The sequence below is a fragment of the Macaca mulatta genome, chromosome 17, assembly GCF_049350105.2.
Source record: "Macaca mulatta isolate MMU2019108-1 chromosome 17, T2T-MMU8v2.0, whole genome shotgun sequence".
NCBI classification, from domain to species: Eukaryota; Metazoa; Chordata; class Mammalia; order Primates; family Cercopithecidae; genus Macaca; species Macaca mulatta.
The window spans coordinates 15269476-15293969 of NC_133422.1; the positions used below are offsets into that span (position 1 = coordinate 15269476).

General features: G+C 37.3%; 1 protein-coding gene across 9 annotated transcripts in view; it reads left to right on the plus strand.

Moving 5' to 3' along the window:
- The window catches only part of NBEA (neurobeachin), a 742365-nt gene that overhangs the window by 647625 nt on the left and 70246 nt on the right, over window positions 1-24494 (plus strand). For all 9 annotated transcript variants that reach the window (XM_028837519.2, XM_028837523.2, XM_028837524.2 and 6 more), the window contains one exon: window positions 11001-11153. In XM_028837519.2, coding sequence (XP_028693352.1) covers window positions 11001-11153 — 153 coding nt within the window. The remainder of the gene's footprint in view (window positions 1-11000; window positions 11154-24494) is intronic.

Consider the following 24494-nt stretch of genomic DNA (forward strand, 5'->3'; position numbering starts at 1 on the left):
GGACTCATGGCTCAAAGACAATATATGTTTTTTATTTTTTAAGATACTGCCAAACCATCATCCTCAAAGATGAAAATTCACTCCCTTACAGCAGTGTGCAAGGGTACCTCCTTCCCCATACCCCCTACACCCATCATCACTATTGTATTAAACAATGGAGCTTCCGTGAGTCTGGCAAGTGAAAAACTAAGTTATCTTTGTTTTAGTTTGCTTTTTTTTTTAGTGAAGTTGAGCATTTTTCATATACTTATTGACCTGTACACTGACTCCTGTCTTTTGCTCATTTTTCAGTTGGGTCACATGTCTTTCTCTTACTGATTTGAAAAAGATCTTTGAAGTTGCAGAAGGTTCCATTGCAAGTAGGGTTTCTCAGTCGTCTTAGCTTTGTTATGGTTCGTTTAATGTGTGTGAGTGGGTGCGCATGTGCATATGTGCGTGTGCACGCGTGTGTGTATGTGCGTGTCCAGTGAAATATATTTATATTCTCCTTTATAGCATCAGAATTTGGGGTCCTCATGACCAGAGTGTTAAAGAGAAGATCAGACTTTTGGGTAATAACTAGTGCTAACTTGAGAATCTTCTGAATTCATGATTAAACCTGATGTATCAGATAAAAATATGTTGCTAAGAGTAGTACTTGTTTTGCTACTTGTGTGTTAAAACCTAAAGTTTTTATTTCTTATTTCTAGGCTGTTAAAACATAGCATTTGATATATTTTTTAAGGAAGTGTGTTTCCACTTCCAGAGAAGACAAGTATCTCTGCAATGTCTACTAACTTAGTCAGTTAATCATATAGGAGAGAACTAGGATGCAGTAGATGGTTTTATTCTGTCTGTCTCTATTAATGTCAGTCTCTTCCTGTGCTAATGAACGCAAGCTGGGAAGAAGGAGTGCTGCTGAAGTGACCTTTCAGGAGAGAGGTCTCTGGAGTTGAGTCAGATCAGTTAGTTTTTACTTTATTATTATTTTTTGAATTTCTTTCCTCTAGCCTAGTCTTGGTAACAATGACATTCAACTTACTGAAGTTCTTACACTAATTTTCCTTAATGCCTTCAAAAGTTGTTATATTACTTTTTGAATAGCTATGTAGATGTCAGAAAAGGTAGCTGTGACAAAATGTCATTAAGGTGACATAGTGTAAATTAATACAGTTAATGGAGGTGCTCGCCATTGACTCATTGACCCATTATGAGCTCTTGTGGAATTAATGAATGCCAGGGCATCAGTCTTTTGAAAAAAAAGGAAGAAAAGAGATGGCAGCTTTAAAACCTTGCAATGAATTATATTAGAAAAGTGAAAACGTCTGAATCGGATTTGATTTCACTAGGAAGCCATAAAATGGTATGCTCTCTCAGCAAAATATATTAAGCTGAAATGTCAGATTTGATGCAGTAGGTATACAATTATGATAGTGTTAATAGTGGTCTTCTATCATTCTAAGACATACTTTCAGGTCCAATTTCTCAGCAGCTTGAACTTGTCATAAGCTTATAAATTAGAAATTGCATTTGAGGATATGTTCTTATTTTTTGACAGAATGTATATAATACTATTAACTATACCATGGGGTTTTAGTGTAACTGCTAAAGTAAACTAGAAATCACATTTATAGACACAAAATGCCTTCTATAATGTTCATTTTGCCATTTCTTTAGTAATATTTGGTGTTTTCCTGCACTGTTTTTCATTCAGGAAATTTTAAACTACTTGGACTTTTTCCTTAAAGAGAAGCTGATTAATAGAAATTTATCAATGGGAAGAGAGTCAGCAGAACAGCAGTTATCTTAAGTAGGCAATCTAGTGTCTAATGTGCCTCTGTAGGAGTACACTTACACATTTTAAAAATAAACCCATCTTTTAAAATAATACTGAATAGTTTTCAAACATGTTTTTTGTCGGTTGTTTGATACAGTCCTTGAAACAATCCTATGAGGTAGCAGTCATTGTCCCTATTTTGTAAAGGAGGTTCACAAATATTAAGTGAGTCACCTAAGTTCACACTCAGGCAGGTAAAGAGGAAGCCAGTACTAGCACAGAGTCTGTCCAGTTATTTAAGATGCTTCATATCCAAGAGGATTTTAAGAATGGGAGCTGCAAGCCACTTCATGCCTAGGCCTGGAAGTCACATCATGTTACTTCCACAGCATTGTATTGCTCAAAGCAAGTCATGGGGCCGGCCCAGAATAAGGGAGAGTAGACACAGACTCCACTTCCTGATGAGATGAGTGGCAAAGTCACATTTCAAGAGGACACTGAGGGTGGAAGGATTACTGTGCCCTTCTTCGGAGACAGTCTACCACAGTCCTCTCTCTGGTCAAAATTCACATTCATCCTATATGTAAAATATACTCAACTTGTTCCCCACAAGTCCCACCACAGTATTTGTATCAGACTGAAAACCTGGTATCTCAATGTCTATGTAAGCTCCGGATACAGATAAGGCACAGCAATTCCTAATTTGGAGACCTGGGAACTAAAAGGACAAATTATCTGTCCCATGTACACCCAACATGTGGTGGTAAGACAGAACAGTTAAACTTCAGTAGATACTCCATTCAAAAGGGGGAGGATGTGGAAGGTACACAGCAGTCAGTGGTTCATAGCAGTTCTGAAACCGGGCCAGGAACAAGTTGCCGATTACCCAGACTGCAGGGACAGGGACTGTCCATGGATTAGGGCCCAGGTCTGTTATCTGGGGTTGGCTCCCTAATTCATTATTTTCCATGGCTCTTGGTTACTTCCTCTGGAACACTGGCTTTGCCCTCTGAATCATTCTTTTGTTTCCAGAAGAAATAACCATAGTTTGCAGCTGAGTATCTTTCTCTGCATGCTTCCTGACCATAGAAAGTTAGGGCCAAAGCCTCATATGCCCAAGTTGGTACAGCAGTTTAAAACTGTGTAGCCTTTCTGTGTATCAAATTAGAAAAAGCTAATACTCACAAATCCTTTTGGAACAGGATTCTCTCTTTCAAGCTGTAAATTAGGATACTGTTGGCCGGGCGCGGTGGCTCAAGCCTGTAATCCCAGCACTTTGGGAGGCCGAGACGGGCGGATCACGAGGTCAGGAGATCGAGACCATCCTGGCTAACACGGTGAAACCCCTTCTCTATTAAGAAATACAAAAAAAAAACTAGCCGGGCGAGGTGGCGGGCGCCTGTAGTCCCAGCTACTCGGGAGGCTGAGGCCGGAGAATGGCGTGAACCCGGGAGGCTGAGCTTGCAGTGAGCTGAGATCCGGCCACTGCACTCCAGCCTGGGTGACAGAGCGAGACTCCGTCTCAAAAAAAAAAAAAAAAGGATACTGTTTATAATGCCCTAAGAATCCCTTTCTCTAGCGAATCACTCTGTGTAGCTGAGCAAGTCTGAAAAACACTACCTGAAATTTTAACTTTTATAAAAGAGTTTTACAGTCACGCCTTTGATTTGAGCTTTATTCTATGGCCATATTTTACTTGTAGCACCTTGGAATTGATCTTCATCTTGAACCTATGTCTTACTTTGAGAATCTTTTGCCAACTGAAGAGAGTGTTCTAGGCCCTTCTATTTCTTGAAATACCGCTTCAGAACTGAACAGTTTCTTCCTGAGTTCCTCTCTCTCTTGCATAGCTCACAGCATTAGATGAAACCACTGGTCACTTTCAGCATTCTGCCTGGAAATCTTCTTAGTCAGAAGCATATGCTTATTAGGTACTTTTTCTGTCTTTGAAATTTTTGCAGAAGACGATGGTAATTTTCCACCACTACTTAAGAGGGACTGCTTCCAATAACAACTTCCTTGCTGATCTTCCAGACCCCACCAGGCTCCTCACCGCCCCTCCCACTTCTGCCTGCTGCCTCATCCCAAGCCAGAATCATATGTTAAATTCTTTTTATTACTTTACACTCCACTTTGAGCATTCAGTTTCTGTTTTAGTCATTTATTACTTTGTAACAAATCACCCCAAAACCTATAGGCTTAAAACAACTATTTATTCATTGACAATTATGCAATCAGAGTTAAGGCTCAAAAAGGACAGCTAACCTCTAAGCCACACAGAGACAGTGGGGCAGCTTGATTGGGCAGCAGAATCCACAGTAGCTTTGCTCACATGTCTTGTGCCTCATCTGAGATGGCTGGAATAGCCAGGAACTGCCTGGGCATGTCTGTCTGTATCTAATGTTTCTCTAGCAAGGGAGCCACACAATTGCATGTGGCAACTGGCTTCTAAGAGGACTAAAACAAAAGCTGCCAGGCCTCTTAACTCTTAGGCTGCCCTAAGAAGGCTTGCAATGTCACCTTGTCACATTCTGTGTGTTGAAACAAGCCAGGCCATATTCAGAGAGAGGGGAAATAGACTCCACCTCTTTATGGGAGGAGTAAAGTGGAGATGCCAAAGGGCTCGCTTGTGAGATGGGAGGACTGTTACACTGAGAAAACTCTGTAAGTTACCGATTTTAAAAATATTTTAAGTACTAGTTTGGTTTGTACCATTCTCTACAGTCTAAGTGTGCGTCTAGACATAAACCAAAATCTCATGAGCAAGCAATGTATAAAATACATCTGATTAGTTTAGGTTATATGTGTTAGTCCATATATATGTCAACTTTAAATAACCATATTCAGAAAATATGATTAAGTGTAAAGTTCATTTGAGCTCAAAGCTTGAGAATGGTCACCCCGTAACATAGATTCAAGTAGCCCTGAATAAACACTCCGATTAGCAGCAATCATAAATGGGTTTTTAAGAAAAAAGGAAGAGGCAGGTCCTAAATTGCTTACCAAGAATTTGCATTAAAATAAGATAAGCCATTGGATATACATTGTTCTTTGTATCACTGATTTCAGGAACATGAAGATAATGGGTAAGGCAGCTGGTCAGAAACAAAATTCCTTTTTAAACAGTTGCTCCCCAGGCTTGGGTTGAGGAGGTGGCGTGAGTGACTGAAGTCCCACACGCACGTCTCTCTGGACCTGATGAATTTTTGCATGCCTCACATAACTCAGACTGCTGTGAGCTATTTTTTTTTCCTCATATTTGCTAAAAATACTTGCATCATCTGAACTGTCTACTTAGCTATTCATTGAAACACAAACATCCAAAGTGACAGAACTTTTTAACTGAATGACGGGATGCACTTTGGTACGGGGTAAACTCTAAACTCAGAAGTAATATTTTTGATCTGTGCCCCTAAAAACAATTGAGACCAAATATCTTCTAGAGTGTATTTTATATAAAGTTTGAAATGTATTGTTTTGTAAACATTATTTCATTTAATCCTCACATCTACCCTAAGAGTTCATTGCTGACATCACCACCATGTTGCATATCAAGAAACTTTCTGTCAAAAGGTTAAGAAAGCTGCCCAGGCTAGCAAGAAGTCTGGATTTGAACTCAGACCCGTTTGATTCTGATGTCCATAAAGTAGCCCTTCCCTGGCAGAAGAAGGGACAATCCCAGTGCTGCTGCCTGCCCAGCTACCCCCTTTATCTTCAACTCACTGGTAGCCGTGAGGTTCCTCTTCTTTAAGAAATACGCTTTGAGCTGGATATGGTGGTTCATGCCTGTCATCGCAGCAGTTGGAAAGGCAGAGGTAGGCAGATCACTTGAGATCAAGAGTTTGAGACCAGCCTGGCCAGCGTGGCAAAACCCTATCTCTACTAAAAAATACAAAAATTAGTCAGCTGTGGTGGCACACACCTGTAATCCCAGCTACTCAGGAGGCTGAGGCTTGAGAATCGCTTGAACCTGAGACGCAGAGGTGGTAGTGAGCCGAGATCGCACCACTGCACTCCAGCCTGGGTGACAGAGCAAAACTGCATCTCAAAAATAAAAAAAGAAAGAAACACACTTTGAAATCTAGGGCCCGCAAAGTTTTTAATCAACATTTCAATGCCTGAAATTTAGGATATGGTAGACATATAGTAATCTTGATTCATTTTTAATTTCACAAATATTTACGGAATACGTATTATATGTTAGGCACCAGTTTTAGCAAAATAGACAAGGTCCCTAGTTTCTTGGGATTTCTATTATGATGAGACATGCAAGCATACAGCAATAAATAGAGAAAATTATCATTGCTCTGCAGAAAATTAAAACAGAGTAAACTCATATGAATGACTGGGTTGTGGCCGGGCACAGTGGCTCACTCCTGTAATCCCAGCACTTTGGGAGGCCGAAGCAGGCAGATCACAAAGTAAAGAGTTCGAGACCAGCCTGGCCAATATGGTGAAACCACATCTCCACTAAAAATATAAAAATTAGCCTGGGGTGGTGGCACACGCCTGTAGTCCCAGCTACTCAGGAGGCTGAGACAGAAGAATCGCTTGAACCCGTGAGGTGGGATTGCAGTGAGCTGAGATCATGCCATTGCACTCCAGCCTGGGCGACAAAGTGAGACTTCATCTTAAAAAAAAAAAAAAAAGACTGGATTGTCACTTTAAACAGCGGAATACAGAATGTAAGAGCAGGAAACCTGGATTTAAAGCATCTGGGTTTGATTTTTGGCTTTACCACCTATTTGCAGTGCAGCCATTAGCAAATTACCCACCCGATCTTTACCTCAGTGTCCATGTCTATAAAGTGGGAATAATGAGAATACCTACTTCACAAACTTGTTGTGAAGATTAAGAAAATATATGTAAAGCACTTAGAACAGTGCCAAGACATAGAGAGTTACCAAAATAAATGTTACCTGCTGTTTTAGAACAGAATGACCACAGGTAGCATTTAAGGTGATTCTTGGCCTCAGAGCACGGATGTAGTAATTGTCATCTTCTTGCACATAACTAGTTGAATCCCAGAGATGAAACACTCGTATTCTTTGGTTTATATTTTTAAAACAACAAATCTTTTCAATAATGGAATTGTGAATATAAATTATACTAATGTCTTGTGTTTACATACTAACTTTAAATAAAAATTGCTATTTGAAACAAGATTGTAAAACAATAAAACTGAGACCAAAAAAAAAAAAATTCCCTCCTCTGCTGCTTCAGCTACTTCTCCCTAGACTTCTTGTAATTTCACTTCCTCTTCTATCCCCTTCAGAAAACTCCAGACTATCCCCAACTCTGGACTTCAGGTTCAAAGAGCTTTAGTCACTGATAGCTCTGGTGTTTTGAAACCTCCAGGGGCTCTGCAAATAAGCTGTGCTTCAGGAGTTTCTCTCTGTGTTTAAAACATGTCTGTTTAGTGGTTGTTTCCATTATGAGAAATCTGGGAGAGTTTCTTTGTCCCTTCAAACATCAAGCCTCTAACATCTTACATCAGCATCTTAGTTAATGCGCTAATTTATGACCACATTTTGGGTGGCCTGATAAGAATGGAGCCAAAAAAAAAAAAAAACAAAAAAGTCCTTACTTAGGACGTTGTCCTGTAGGCCCTGGTAACACTACTTCTTTCTATGACTAGCCCCAGTTAGGGCCTCCTTGAATGTTCTTACTGGAGTATTCTTCCTCCTGCCCTTCTAAAGAACCATCAAGACAGATCCTTGTAGGCCTGCCTTGTTCTTTGGTGGAGGCCAGCTGTTAGTGCCTAAATGAAAATGAAATTAGTCTTCTGCCACTTTTGTAGAGAACAATTCTGATGGCAAATTTAAAATCAACTTTTTCTGGATTTAAATTGAGCTATTTTATACTTCTGAGCCTTTTAAATATAACTGGAAAATAAACAAGATAACATTTTTTAAACAGAAAAGTTTCCCCTTAAAAGGTAGATTCCATGTCAGGGTTGATATCCTTTTCCTTTTATTTAATGAAGTCCTTCATTGACTCTTTCCCCATCTTGAGGCATTTTTCCAACCATCTGCATATTCCCCAGAAGATTTCTAGTCTTATTAAAGTAACTTCATCCAATATCTGTAATAGTTTAATATTTAATGAGCACCTGCTGCATGCAAAGTATAGCACTGAGAGCTACTAAGGATCCAACAAAACGTAAACCTCACAAAATAGGCTCAGAACTTTTCATTTGCCCAGATTTTATTCATACTAAAATTGCATTTTCCCAAATTTTATTCACATTAATAAATATGACATCCTATGTTTCTTGCGCCTTTGTGAATCTAATTTAATGACTTTCAGTGAAATCACATTGTAGTGGTAAGTTAATAATGACCACATACATATTTTATACAGGAAAGAATGGGAAATAATATATGAAAAACATTATAGAGTGCCAAGGTGGTATAAGATAAATTAAGACTATTTGAGTTGTTTAAATAAAACTAAATATATTTTGCTATATACACGTAGATATATACGTTCCTCTCTGCCCTCAAGGAAGCTTCTGTAGCCTCGTTATAGAGATAGGACAGGAGCACAACTAACTGATGAAAGGCAGTAAGGGAAACACCTGATTTATGTGAGTCTAGTACATATAAATCACACTCCCAACCGAGCAGCTGCGCAAGCTTACGTTCCTTCCCACTTTGGACCCTTTAGGGTGTTATTGCTATTGTGTCACATGAAGACCAGCTCATATGCAAATAGCAATAATCTTTGCTTTCTCTACACCTTTTACTAATTCCTTGTGTTTTCCCAAACAGTGAGAGTAAGAGCAGAAGAAACTATATATTTTATGTTAATACGTTGAAGTCTTAAGATAATAATACACATTTCTGATTGAGTGCCAATACATGAGAACAGCAGTGATCCTTTACTTCTACTCTCCAGTCAGTGATCATACCAAACTGCTCCTTCCGTGACTGATAAACACTGTCATGTTTTCCCTGCCTGGAAATCGGACTCATGATAGTCATTGCTGATAGAATGGTCACTGCTGAAGCACCCTTTAGCCTGTCTTATCCCTCAATTAAACTGTATGATTTTTGGCAAATAAACATGTGTTTTCTGCCATATGGTTTTTCTTTCAGCCTCTTCTCCATTTCCCTGTTAATATTGGAGTCATTGAAAAATTATTTGTATTAATTCCACTAGAATTCTCTTTTCCTTTTTCATTGTGACCTTGAGGTCTTGTACATAGTTTATTGCTGATACACACTTGGCTCTTAGTGTGAGCCATCTAATTCCCTCTCTTTGTCTCTGTTGCATATTTCCCCTCTTTGATTAAGTTCCACAGTAGGGCCCCTTTTTGTCCACACTTAGCAGTTGCCCTTCTCTCTTTCTCCTCCCTACACATGCATACACACCACATCTCCCCATTTTCCAATCTCTCGTTTACTTTGTCACCCAGTATCTTGCTATAAAACAAATTTGACTGTGTTAAAAACTCTTTTTTAAAATTTCTAAACCAGTAAGACAAAATCCAAACAGCCTATCCTTCATAAACCTTTTCTCATCATCTGGCCTCATATACCTCCTACCATCTCATCTCTCTCTTGTCTTAATCTACCCACAATATACCCTGTTCTCTTGTGTTCATCACCACTCCGTAGAACTCCCTGAGGCTGCCCCGCCCCCTCTTTTTGTTTTCATCTTAGCCATGCTCCAACTCCAATGTCCTATCTCCAATGAAGTCTCTCCTGACTTGCCCAGAATCCCCTGCTCTTTCCTCCCTGCTCCCTTCTTCCACAGCTGCTATTGTGTATTATAACCATCTGGTTCTACACCTGCCCCATAGGCCAGACTATGAATTACTTAACAGTAAGGCCATGTCTTGTTCATTTGTTGTTTCCTGAGTACCCATCACAGTTTCTGGTACTAAAAATCTTTACTATATGCATAAGTAAATGTCAGAGAAATATGTAAAGGATTTTAGAAAGATTTCTATTTTAAAATTCTTGAAAAGCAAAGCTCCATTTATCCAGAAAAATCATTTATATTGACCTGTTGATGTACCCGTAATACTGGAGAAAATGAACATTTATATTTTTCTTATGGTTCACAGTGATCATCGTAAGAGTAATGGTCAGTTTCACACAGAGCATTACTAAAATGAACACCCACTTAAAACAGATATATTAGTTTTAGTGGGAGAACTCATGAAGAGAAAGATTTTATATATGCTTTTTCTAGAAAGTTAGGGATCCAGTTTATTTGAAGACCTCAGTATGTGGTGGTTTTAATTTTTTTATGCATCCCTAGAAAGACTACAGATTTAAGTTTCAGGTGTCGTGTCATCAATGTTGATCATATTACACAAATAAATGTGTAGCCTCACAACCCTATCTTGATATTTGAAAAAAGATGATCAAGATGGTACACATAAGAACTACAGTTTGTTTTAATTTTCTCACAATTACTTTTTAAAAAACAGCAACAAAAACTTTTAGGGTATTAAAATCAGTTCATTTCTATATCAGATTTATTCTAAAGTAACCTAAACCTCAAATTAGACACTGTACGTCACACACAAGTTCACCTTGAATCCAGTTGTTTATGTTACACTTACATACAAGTAACACAAGTTGTCTTTGCATCCAATTTATTGAGGACCTGTCATTTCTATGGCATGCATTAAATATTTAAAACTGATTATCGTATTGAGTATCATCTCTTTTATTGTGTTCAGTGATTGATATAAAAATAACTTACTTTATCAAGTCAAAAAAACTATGAATCTCTTTATAAAAAAATCACATATTGTAATTGTCAGTATAGATTAAAAAGAAAAGTAGAAAATATGTGATCTGTTACAAATACTGGCAATTATTTCTAATTTGGATAGTTCATTAATTTTCAGACAAAGATTTTACACAACATAGACTTGTTTATATAGCCTTACATATTTGTTTTCTAATGCTATTATGAACTGTTGTTAATTTGAATACTCATTTCTCTTCATTAATTTATGGGAGGATAAAATTGAAAATGGGTAACATTTTAAAATATCATCTATCATAAACATAAATTTTCAAGTGAATTGTTCACAAGAAATGCTTTATCTTCTCAGCTCTTTAAATAAAATTAAATGAATAGAATAGAATAAATTCATAAAATATTGGTTTTAAGAAATTATTTTATTCCATTTATAGTTAATAAGTTATAAGTTAATAGTTTTTACTCAACTTTTTTATAAAGTGGTTTGTTGAATATGCTTCATTTTTATTCCTGATAGGAACTAATTCCAGAGTTCTACTACCTACCAGAGATGTTTGTCAACAGTAATGGATATAATCTTGGAGTCAGAGAAGATGAAGTAGTGGTAAATGATGTAGATCTTCCCCCTTGGGCAAAAAAACCTGAAGACTTTGTGCGGATCAACAGGATGGTAAGAGAGATTTTGCTTTTGCTTGAGCAGTCGTCAGTAAGCTAACATATTCCGTAGTTTTGTTTTGTCCTGTTCTTTACTGTAATATTACCAGTTGCCACTTAACATCTATAAATACAAGGTTAAAATTTTAAGTGAAAAGGAGAACATTTTACTGTTGTCTTGACAGCATTCCTTATTGTAGAGTGGATTTTCCTTTCATGAGGGCTAATAAAGCAATGGTAATTCAGTTATGTTTGCTCCCTTAGGAGAAGGCAATCAGATGAGCATCTGTTGACTAATATAATGTATTCTAAAGTGCTTAAAATAAATGCCTATTTCTTAGTTTTGTCTACTGACTAAATCTGAACACTTTTTTACTTATAAAAACACTCAAAACAGAAAAAATTTATTTAGAACATATTTATATGTGGGATGTTTATATTGTGAAACTTACCTTAGGGTATAAAAATTCTGAAATGGAAAACATCTTTTTTTGTTTTGTTTTGGAGACAGTGTTTCACCCTGTTGCCAAGACTGGAGTGAAGTGGTGCAATTTCATAGCTCACTAAAGCCTCAAACTCCTGGGCTCAAGCAGTCCTCCCACCTCAGCCTCTTGAGTAGCTGGGGTTATAGGCAAATGCCACCACGCCAAGTTAATTTAAAAAAAAAAAAATTTTTTTGTAAGATGGGATCTCACTAATCTTGAACTCCAGGGATCAAGAAATCATCCTACCTGGGCCTCCCAAAAGAAAACATCATTATTTTAAGCTATATTGCAGATATCTGAGTGTCCAAATGAGAAATGTATAAATAGAATGTTCACATATGGGAATTTGATGGGTTTTAGTATATTTTACACATATTTAAGGAGATTTTAATCCCAACATGGTTATAGTACATGACAATAAACCACTTTACAGAACAGCCTCTCAGGTGTACTATTGAATTACATCAATAAAACCAATGACGCCAAATATATTTTTAACCCTGTTTCATTCACTCTCAAGTTTTTCCAACTGTCTGATAAATATATTTTATTTTGTTTTTACAGCTTATTTATTTGAATCAAAATTCAAATAAGGTCCACACATTGTGAGGGAATTCACATATTCCTTAATCCTCTTTTTTTAAATAGCTTAATTGAAATATAATTCATATCCTATGCAAATCATTCATCATTTAAAGTGAAAAAAATAATCATGTATATTAGTACATTCACAAAGTTGTGCAATCATCACTACAATCAATTTAAGAGTATTTTTATCACCTCATAGAGAATCCCATACCTTTGAACATCTTCCCCGATTTTTCCTGATTTCCCCATTCCCCCCAGCTAGCCCAAGGCAAACATAAATCTACTTTATATCTCCATAGGTTTGCCTATTCTAGATATTTCATATAAACAGAATCATAAAATACGGGGTTCTCCTCCCCCATCTCGTTTTTTTGTCACTTTTCTTTTGGACTTTACTGTCAGTCACACATTTTCTTGTATTTTAGAGCCATATTTTCTGTCTCTAAGAAATATTTTACTTTTAATGTACTTTATTTTAGAAAGTTGCTGATGTAATATACGTATGCTTAAAAGCGTCATCTAGATAATCTGCAATCTGGTCTCCCCACTTCTTTATTTTTTTTTAAGAAAATTTCATGTTTTGCATAAGTCTTACTGCCAATCTCTTTCTCTTCTCAATCTGTTAAATTGGCACTTTCAGATATATGCAGTTATTTCATACTGTTCCCTTGAACAATAGCTTATTTCTTCAATTTATATTTTTAACGTGAATGACTTATATTTTACTAATATATACTTCTGAAAATTTCTGTTTCTTTTTATAATTGGTATTTCATCACCACATTATTCTTACATACTTGAATGTTATCTATAAATATCAATGTCAGGATACCAGCTCTCCATATGCAACCCTACAAGCTCACTGTATATCAGTATCTCTCAGGCACATCATTCCACTGTAGCTCCAGAGCTCAGAACCCTGCCTGGCACATACTAGTTGTTCAGTAAATATTTCTGAGTAAATGAATGAATTAATGAATTATAGAGGTGCAATAATCTCATTGCTGTTAGCATATAGTCTATTAAGTACAAACTAGTCAAACTGAATGAATCCTTCACTCAGGCAAGCAAAGTGGCCAATAGTTGTTGGAGCAATGCTTTTGTTTATCATGCTATTGAACAGAATTCTCATATGGGTGCTGATAATAAGTGCCTCTTACCTGTCAGGCATTAAGCAAGGCACTTGATTTTTTTTTTTTTTTTTTTTTTGAGACAGAGTCTTGCTCTGTTGCCCAGGCTGGAGTGCAGTGGCACGATCTTGGCTTACTGCAAGCTCCACCTCCCGGGTTCAAGTCGTTCTCCTGCCTCAGCCTCGAGTAGCTGGGACTACAGGCACCTGCCACCACGCCCACCAAATTTCTTTTTTTTTGTTGTTTTTTTTTTTTTTTGTATTTTTGGTAGAGACAGGGTTTCACATTGTTAGCCAGGAAGGTCTCAATCTCCTGACCTCGTGATCCGCCCGCCTCGGCCTCCCAAAGTGCTGGGATTACAGATGTGAGCCACCATGCCTGGCTGGCACTTGAGTTATTTTAACTTTTATTTTACAGATAAGAAATATGAAGGCCAGACATGTTTCATAATTTATCCATGGCAGAACCCAGATTCAAGTACAGGAAAGTTTTAACTCTCAAGCCATACTCTTTCCAATATGCCAGCTACGTCTGATATTATCTCTTCTTTGTGAAATTCTTTGAGATTATTGGATCTCTACTTTTAGGTTAATAATTGTCAGTCGAGAACTTATTCATTTCCTTTAACATTATGAACATGGTTAATGCAGATCATTCACAGATAAAAGATTGCAAGTATACCAAGCTTAAATATGCATTAAAGAAAAATAGAGTAGTTATCTTTATTATCCACTGGACCTTTCACATTTATTAATTTGCTAATGTTTACTGATAATGTACCAGGAAATGTATATGACATTTTTTAGACCTCTAAACATGCAGTGATGCAGACTGGATGAGCAGGAGGCCACTGTTGTTTCCCAGTCCCAGGACGAGGCCACATTTCCTGCTAGGAGAGTACTGTTTTAAGTGGTGCCCATTCCACTCAGTGTAAAGATAACTTTAGGAAAGGGATTTGCCTTCTTAATAAAAGACTAAAAGCTTGAGAAGAAAGTTTTAGGATGTGGGAAGATTTACTATGATACAGGGAAAGGACATATGTTTTTAAAAATTGGGGAAATGGGATCTCATGTATACGATCTAAACCATCTCGTCTTAAGTTTCTAGTAGAGGCCTAAATTAACGAAATTGTGTTGCGAAAAGCGTAGGGCATTTGGCATTAGCGTTTTTGAAAGCAGTTATCTAAGATCAGTTTCTCATTATAGTTATTTAAGCAGAGACTTTTTCGTATTGAAAAGAAGCCATTAGAGAGATAGCTCGTTAGAGAGATAGTGTGAATGTCACCTTTCAGTTTTTGCAACAACTCCTTTATCTTGCATTACCAATAGCAAATTTCAGTGAGAACAAGCCTAACTAAGTATTTTAACTAGTACTCAATTATAATACATGTAAATACTTCTCCAAATAGAGAAAGCCTGGGCAGAATGCTGTTTTGAAATAGGCACACAGCTAGTCAGTGGTCTTGGTGAGAAGCTGCCTGCTCTGTAAATGAGCCGAAGTCATAACAAAGAGAGGTGGAAGTAAAGGTCCTCAGTGATATCTCTTCTTAGGAGTAGGTCTGCACTGATGCTTCCAAATGCAGACGTAGGAAACAGTGGACTAAGTGATTGGTCAAATGCCTCCAGATTCGTCCGCTGAAAAATAATTTGTTCGCTATAGAAATTGGTCTCCACAGTTTTTCCTCCTTTTATTGTCCTCTCTGCTCATAGCTCATGCTGTCTTCTTAGCTGTTCTGCTGTGTTCCTTGCTTTACCTGATTAATAGACATGGCAAAACGGGCTTTAAAGATAAATTGGTGAAACCTTGTCCCTACAAAAAAATACAAAAATTAGCCAAGTGTGGTGGCACGGTGTCTGTGATTCCAGCTACTCAGGAGGCTGAGGTGGGAGGATCGTTTGAGCCTAGGAGGTCAAAGCTGCAATGAGCCAAGATCACGCCACTGCATTCCAGCCAAGATTGCGCCACTGCACTCCACCAGAGCAATACCCTCTCTCAAAAAAATAAAACAAAATAAAGATAAATTGGCACTCAACAAATGGTGCTGGAAAAATTGGTGCTAGAAGAGTTGGATATCTATATCCAAAAAAAGGAAGGGGAGGGTTTCAGTCCTTACATCGTACCATATAAAAAAATTAACTCAAAATAGATCATGGACCGAAGTTTGAAACCTAAAACTATAAAACATCTAAAAGAAACATATAGGAGGAAATCTTTGTGACCTTATGTTAGCAAAGATGTTTTACATATGACAACAAAAGCACAACCCATAAAAGAAAACACTGATACGCTGGACTTTATTAAAACTTAGCTTCTTTGATCACTGCTGTAAGAAAATTAAAAGAGCACTCAAAAATAAATAATTAAGAGAATTAATTTTTTAAAGGAGGGGCAAAAGAATCTTCAGCAAAGAAGATATATTGATGGCGAATAAATACATGAAAAGATGCCTCATATCAAAAATTAATCCACAAATTAAAATTAATCAAATTGAAACCACAGTAAGCTACCATTACACATTAGAATGACTTTAAAAATTAAAAGGGGAGAAAAAAAGCCTCTGACGTCCCAAGCCCTGGTAGAGATGCACCATAGCTGAAATTCACATATCCTGCTGGTAGAAAAGTTTGGTAGTTTCTTATAAACACACACCAACCATATAATCCAGCAACCCTACTCCTTGGTTTTAGCCCCCCAAAAATGAAAACTTATATTCTTATGAGTACATTAATGTTTATAATGGCTTTATTTGCTTTCGTCAAAAACTGGAAACTACCCAAATATTTCTCACCTGGTAAATGGATAAACAAACTAAAATAAAGTATGGTAACTCCATATTATGAAGTACTAGTTAACCATAAAAAAGAAACGAGCACTGATACATGTAACAAAATCACTTTCTTGCTGTCACTTAGATGATGCCAAAACATTTTTAATGGCTTTATTAAAATGTAAGTTATATATCATAAAATTCACTTGTTTTCAGTGTACAATTTTAATGATTTCTAGTACATTTTAACAGTTATATGACCATTGCCATAGTCTAATCTTAGAATGTTTTCACCACCCCAGAAAGATCCCCTGCCCACCTCCAGCCCAAGCAACTGCTAATCAACTTTTTATCTCCAAAGATTTGCCTTTTCTGTGTATTTCATATAAAAGGAATTATACAATATGTGGTCTTTGGGTTTGACTTCTTTGAGTAGTTTTTGAGATTCACCCATGTTGTAGCATGTATTGGTATTATTGGTACTTTGCTCCACTTTTTACGTAATAGTACCACATTGTGTGGAATATCACATTTTGTTAACCCATTTATCAGTCGATGAACATTTGATTTGTTTCTACTTTTTGGCAATTTTGAGTAATGCTGCTATGAACAGTCATATACAAGTTTCTATGTGAACATACATTTTTATTTATTTGGGGTATAGACCTAGGAGTAGAATTGCTAGGTCATGTGGTAAATGTATGTTTAACTTTTTAAGAAACTGCCCAGCTGTTTCTCAAAATGACCTTGCATTCCCCAGCAATGTATGAAAGTTCCAATTCCTCAATATCCTGACTCCCACTTGTTATTACCTGTTTTGTTTTGTTTTGTTTTTTTAATTACATCCATTCTAGTGAATGTGAGGTAATATCTCTTTACTTTTTTTTTTTTTTTTTTTTTTTGGAGACGTAGTCTCATTCTATCGCCCAGGCTGGAGTGCAGTAGCGCAATCTCGGCTCACTGCAAACTCCAGGTTCACGCCATTCTCCTGCCTCAGCCTCCTGAGTAGCTGGGACTATAGGCGCCCGCCACCATGCCTGGCTAATTTTTTGTATTTTTAGTAGAGACAGGGTTTCACCATGTTAGCCAGGGTGGTCTCTATCTCCTGACCTCGTGATCCGCCCACCTCGGCCTCCCAAAGTGCTGGGATTACAGGCATGAGCCACCGCACCCGGCCTACAATTTTAACATGTATTCCCTAGTGACTAATGATATTGAGCATCTCTTCATGTGTTTATTGAATGCTAAAACATTTTTAGATTTATTTTAATAAAACATTTAGTGATTCATTATAGACACAGAATTTGTGTCCTTCATAGTCAAAGAAGTTTGTATGCCCCCAGAATTAATAATTTTATTACTGATGTGCCTAAATGAAATAGAAAAGTTAGTCTTGCTTTTAAAGACAAATCCCCTAGGCAGTATGATACCCCAAATTTTTTGAATATAGGAAAAACTAATTATTATTATTGATGAGAAACCATCAAATATTTAATGTTGGTATAAGCTAAACAAGCAAGACCTACCTGTATCTGCAGAAAATGCTACATTCAACTAGTGTGTTGGGTGGTAATGCAATCCAACTAAATAAACTTTTCAGATAAATGAAGTTTCTAGGTTTTCCTAAGTGAGAACTTTTTTGAAGCATTATGGTTATCTTTTAAGTTTTGTTTTATTTTTAATTGACAATTAATAATTGTTTATATTTATGGGGTATACTGTGATGTTTTGACATATGTATACAAATCAGAATAGTTAGCATATCCATCACCTCAAATATTTATCATTTCTTTGTGGTGAGAACATTTAAAATCCTCTCTTTTAGCTATATTGACAGATAGATTAGATAGATAGATAGATAGATAGATAGATAGATAGATAGATAGATAGATAGATTGATTATTGCACTTTGCTGTGCAATGGAACACCAGAGTTTATTCCTCCTAACTGTAACTGCACCCAGTGACCAACATTTCCCCTTTCCCTATCCATATCTCCCATCAGCCTCTGGTAACTACCATTCTACTCTCTACTTCTATGAGTTTGACTTTTTTAGATTCCATACGTAAGTGAGATCATACATTATTTGTGTCTCTGTGCCTGGCCTGTTTTATTTAACATAATATCCTCCAGGTTCATCCATGTTGCCACAAATGACAGAATTTCCTGTTGTTTTTTAAAGCTCAATATTATGTCGTTGTTTATGTATACCATATTTTTAAAATCCATTCATTCGTTGGTGGACACTTAGGTTGTTTCCATATCCTGGCTATTATGAATAATGCTGCAGGGAACATGGGAATGCAAATATTCCTTTAGCATATTGATTTCAGTTCCTTTGGGAAAATACCTAGTGGGATGGCTGGATTGTATGGTAATTCTATTTTTAGTTCTTTTTGTTTGTTTGCTTGCTTGTTTGTTTTGAGACAGGGTCTCACTCTTGCCCCAACTGAAGTGCAGTGGCGCAGTCAGTGACCACTGCAGCCTTGAACTCCTGGGCTCAAGTGATCCTCCCACCTCAGCCTCCCAAGTAGCTGGGACCACAGGCACATGCCACCACACCCAGCTAATTTTTAAATTTGTTATAGAGATGGAAGAGTCTCAAACTCTTGGGCTCAAGTAATCCTCCCATCTCGGCCTCCCAAAATGCTGAGATTACAGGCATGAGCCACTGAGTCAGGCCTATTTTTAGTTTTTTTGAGGAATCTCCAAATTGTTTTCCAAAATGGCTTTACTAATTTATGCCACTCCTAACAGTGTAGCTGTTCCCCTTCTCTCTACATCTTTGCCAACACTTACCTTTCATCTTTTTTATAATAGCCAATCTAACAGGTATAAGGTGATATCTCACTGTGGCTTTAACTTGCATTTTTCTGATGATTAGAGATGTTGAACATTTTTTCATATGTCCATCAGCCATTTGTATGTCTTCTTTTGAGAAATTTTTATTTAAATCCTTTGCCCATTTTTAATAGGATGATTTGTTTCCTTGTTGTTGAGTAGTTTTGGTTCCTTGTATTATGGTTACCTTTCTAAAATTTATAACTACTTTGCTCCCTGCTCTTTTACACAAAGAATGACACTTAATTTTTTACTTAAAAAAATTGAGTTTACCATCCTGAGAACCCATTGTTATTCCATGAAGTGATATCATTCCATATCTATTATTTCCTACTTCTTCAGATTCTCAGCTATCAGCACAGTTCCCTTTAGTAGCCCTCAGCCATACTGATGAAAACTGGTTGTTTACAATCTCTTCTAGACTACAAAACCAGATAATTCATTGTATCAAGGCCTCACTGTAAGGCTTAAGAATCAGTCAAGTGCTCAGTGAGGCCCTAGAGGAAATGTGAATTTTGTAGCTCTGATAGGGAGTGACTTTAGCTTCTACCTCAAGTTTCACTGGCCACTGCTGATTTGGAAGTTGTATAGCGAAAGATGAAGTGACAAAACTATCCTTAGTAAATTAATGTTACTACAGGCAGCACCAGGTTAACACTTCTTCTTCCATGCAAACAGCTATCTGGCTGGCCTAAGGCACTCTTCAACCCTAGGGTAGCTGCTTGCATTCTTTCTCCTCTTTCCTCATTCCAAGACTTACTGCTGACAACTGCTGCAAATCAGAATGGATACCCTAATTTTAGCCACCTTACCCCATACACTAATGATAGTCCTGAGTCATCCCGATAGGAAGCTTGACCAGGATATCATAATGGCAATGATAGTGCTTATAGCATGTGCCATTTGAGTGTGTATTCTGTGCCAGGTACTGTGCTAGAACTTCCGGTGCATCATTGTTTTAATCCTTAAAAAATCACTTTCGGAGGCCAAGATAGATCGATCACTTGAGACCAGGAGTTCAAGGACCAGCCTGGGCAACATGGTGAAACCTCATCTCTACTAAAAATACCAAAAAAAAAGAAAAATTAACCAGGCGTGGTGGTACATAGTCCCAGTTACTCAGGAGGCTGAGTGGGAGAATCACTTGAGCCCAGGTCTCCGGAGAGTGAGCTAAGATCACACCATTGCACTCCAGCCTGGGTGGCAGAATAAGACCCTGTCTTTAAAAAAAAAAAAAAAAAAAAAAAAAAAAAAAAAAAATTAGCTGAAGAAGTATTAACCTGAAATCCATTGAGGTTTTTTTTTTTTCCTGAGACGGAGTCTTACTCTGTTGCTCTGGCTGGAGTGCAGTGGCATGATCTCAGCTCACTGCGACCTCTGCCTCCTGGGTTCAAGTGATTCTCCTGCCTCAGCCTTCCAAGTAGCTGGGATTATAGGCATGCACCACCACGCCTGGCTAATTTTTTGTATTTTTAATAGAGACTGGGTCTCACCATGTTGGCCAGCCCGGCCTCGAACTCCTGACCTCAGGTGATCCGCCTGCCTCAGCCTCCCAAAGTGCTGGGATTACAGGCCTGAGCTACCACACTCGTCCCCATTGAGGTAAATTTACATGCCAAATACCACCAACTTATCAAGGTGTCAGTTTCTTATTCACAGTCTCCAGGATAGGTAAGTGGTGGTGGCAAGAGGAGCTGTGGAGAAGGAGAGGAGACAGGAGAAGAGAAGGAAATCAGAAGCCAGTCCCATAGGGTGAGCAGAAGATGGGAAGAGATGAGAATTGATCCAGGATTAGTATCATGGTCCAGCTCCAGCAGCTTTTAGGACCTGACTGTCTGTAGTCCCTGTTTTTGTATCTTTTACCCTCCACCCTCACCCGTAAGGCTTCCTTTCACTGCCAGGAAGCCCTCGACTTACAGCTGAGGAAATACCAGCTCCCTCTGCCCATCTGGCATGAGAGGAAGGGTGTCCTCCTTCAGTTTTCCAAATGGAAGAAATGATATTTATTTACTTTCTAAGCTTTGTAGTCATGGGATTTTAGAGCTGTAATACACCTTTATTTGAATGAGGAGACTGAGACCTAGGAAGGAAAAGTGGTTCATGGAAAGTCTGAACCCAAGTGCTTTTCTAACTAACCATGCTTGATGTCACAAGTTGGAACTCTGAATGTACTGTCCCCTAGTTCCATCTTAAAGTCTGCAAAATTCCACCTGTAGTTTGAATTAAATATAATTTATAGATTGACTTGCGAACAAAACCATAGTAGAATAATACCATTTCTACTGCAATATATATTTCAATCACCAAATTATAAAGAAACTTTGGAATATCTTGTTTGTTATTTGCAAACTGTATGTATCTGTGCTTGGATGGCCTCCAAACACCTAATTGTGACCCAGATTTAAAATTCAGTTTTCATCAGTGACACTCTGGTCTATCTCAGTATACATGTGATCAATACACAGGTTTTCTTTTAAAAAGTCTCTTTAAAAAACCTGATTCTCACCAGATGGTTTCATGTCATTTGGGTTTTAGAGAATTAACAGATCATTCATTGAAAGGAATAGCCTGAAAAAATGATATTATACTATAAAGACAATTTAAACTCTGAAGTAGGTTTTCCCTCTTTCTGTAAGAGAGAATAAAACACATGAATACAAATTGTGAGTAACAATTTTTAAAATTTATAATTGCTCGGAGTACTTATATTACGCATAATTAAATATAGCAAATAATTTACTCCTGACACTAACATGACCAGTTTAAGAACTGACTTCTGTTTATGTAAACTTCTTACCTGTTATAACTTGTCTTTTTAACATCTGAAGTGCTGATAAGCAGACTTTAATCAAAGTGTGCTTCTTTAAAATAAGCCTCACTGTGTAGCATCCCTGTAAATTACACATTAATCCAGCCAGCTGTGTGCAACGCACTAGGAACTGTAAGAATTGCTCAGTGAAGCCGCTGTTCCTCAAATATTTACTCTCGCATATTCAAAAGAATTAAGTTTTACAACTAATATATGAAGGATACATATTATGCATCTCTGGAAATATAAAACATTCTCAGAAATGAATAGTCCATTTTAATAGTAAGTAGTAAGTTCCAACTTGTGTTCATGAAGGAATGAAAGAAGCAAGGCACTGCAGTTTCCCTGTATTCTAAACCAAATTCCTGTCATTTCATCATAGGAATTAATGAATCTGGTAAGACTTGTGAACTGAACCTTTATTGCATGGAGCTAAAGGCTTTATACAAAATTCTGCATTTTCAGGATAATTAAACTGCCCCAGTCTTTGTTCTCTGCATCACCTGGAAGCAGTGCCGGGTGAAATGGATCACATGTAGGAGTGCCTTACTTGAAAAGTGCTCATTGTTTCTGTGTTGTGCTTCTGGGTTTTCCTTGAAGGGAGCCTACAGAATAGAAAGGGAAAGCTACCTTGTGTATCAACAAAAAGCTGTATCCACAACACCTATAGCAGCCATTCTTAGTTGCTTCAGAATTAGAGCCAAAGGACAAGCCCACGCTGCTGCCTCTGAGAACTGTCTTAAGCATCAGTGCTATGCAGAGACGTCTGGCGAAATGTGGCTGCCTGACTCTGCAGCCGCTCCTCTCTCAGTGTCTCCTGTGCTGCTTCAACGTGAAGTTTTCCCTCATAGCACCTTTTTCATAGTTTCTGTTGCTCCAACTCCTGGTCGGTTTTCTTATCCTACTGCTAGGAAATGATCATACTGATCTCTTGCAGAAATAATGTGAGATATCTCTGGTAAAACTAAAAAGTTTAACCAGTTATCTACATATGTTCATACTTGCTGAAGGAATGTTTATTTGATGAGTATTTATGTAATATACAAAGTCTAGGCACTAATATAAAATATCAGGTATTTAAATTTTCCATAAATTCCTTTAATATAGGCTTTATTTTTTATGTTGTTTTGTAACTTTAAAAGTTTCTAACTTTATATTGGCTGGGTAATTCATACAGGATTTAGTTCTTATGAAATAGGTTTAGAGAAAATGTGCTCTAGTATATTTATAATTTTGACTAGGATTATCTTCAGTTATTTGAAAGAGTTCTTTGTAATGAGCCTAAAGTATAAAATGAAAATGTCATATATTCCAAAGAAATGACATTCACAGCGGTAAAAAAACTTCCATTTCTTTGTATGGATTAGTATTCTGTATCTATGAGTATTCCCTCCTTCTTCTTTCAAACTGTCATTAAGAAATTCAAGGCAAAGATGACAAAATATTATAAAAAGTGATATCATTGATGATTAAATGCCCAGCTTTATTATTGCATGCCAGCAATTGAACAGCAGGTATTTGATGCATTTGTAGCAGACTTTACATGTCTACAACCTAATTTCATTTTTTTATTTTTTAAAAATGAAGCAGTACTTTGTTGTTTAAGTTTTGGACAATAACATATATACAATTGGTTAGAATTGTTTGTTTTGTAAATACAGTGCCAAGAATTATGTTTCACTGAAGAGCTGTGAAATACAAAATTTACTCTCACTAGAAAATCTAGAAAAGTCATACAGATACTTTTAGTAGACATTTCAATGAATTCTAAGGTCATTAAGTTTATACATCAAGAATTGGTCTAATTTATCCACATGAAGCTAGGTTTATTACGACTGACTTACTCATGAAACATTAATAAAGCATTGTGTTTAGTTCTAACCTGATTATAATCTGACCTTCTGACAAAGGACAGAAATAGAAAGTATCTCTGATAACATTACCCTAATGCTGGGTTCATCCATCATAATCTACCCTTTTAAAAATTTGTTTTAGAAAATGGCCCTTTCATGGATGTGCATTGATAATCTCCTCTAGCCCTCAGCCCAGCAGATTCCTGGTGCTGCTGGGCCACGTGCAGGCTGTCTGCAGTCAGCAGAGCATGCACAGCAACTGAGGCAGGGCAAGCCAAGCTCCAGTGTGGCTCTGCTCGTATTGTATTATAGCCTTTACAGAATGTCTGTATTTCAAAGAAAATGTTTCCTTTTTAAGCCGGGTTTTTTTTTAAGTAGATTATACCCCAAATGCAAATGTAAAAATTTGCATTTGGGGTATAATCTACTTTTAAAAACCCCGGCTTAAAAAAGAATTTTGAGCAAATAACATAAGAATTTTTGGAAGTCTTATATAGGAATTCAAAATATCAAGATAGACATCTTGTGTTTGAGTGCCATCTCTGGAACACCTGTTAGCCATGTGTTGTGCTGAACCCCTATTAACTTCAACAGGGATGGCACCAGGTTCTAGAGGCCAAAGAAGAGACCCAGAGCCACGAGCATGACATAGTTTTACTGGGAACTTACCTATTGGGGAAAGTCCAATGGTAGCAGGCTGGACAGGAGACCCATATGGCTCGGTGGCAGCAGACTGGACAGCAGAACTGCAATCACTTGTCAAAAAGCCCTTTATATCACATTTTTACTTAACACTCTCCCACCCAACCACAACAACCTCTGTCTGGCAACCTTCATTTAACTCAAAACAAAGGGCCTTGATTGCCATTATGGCCTGTGTTCCT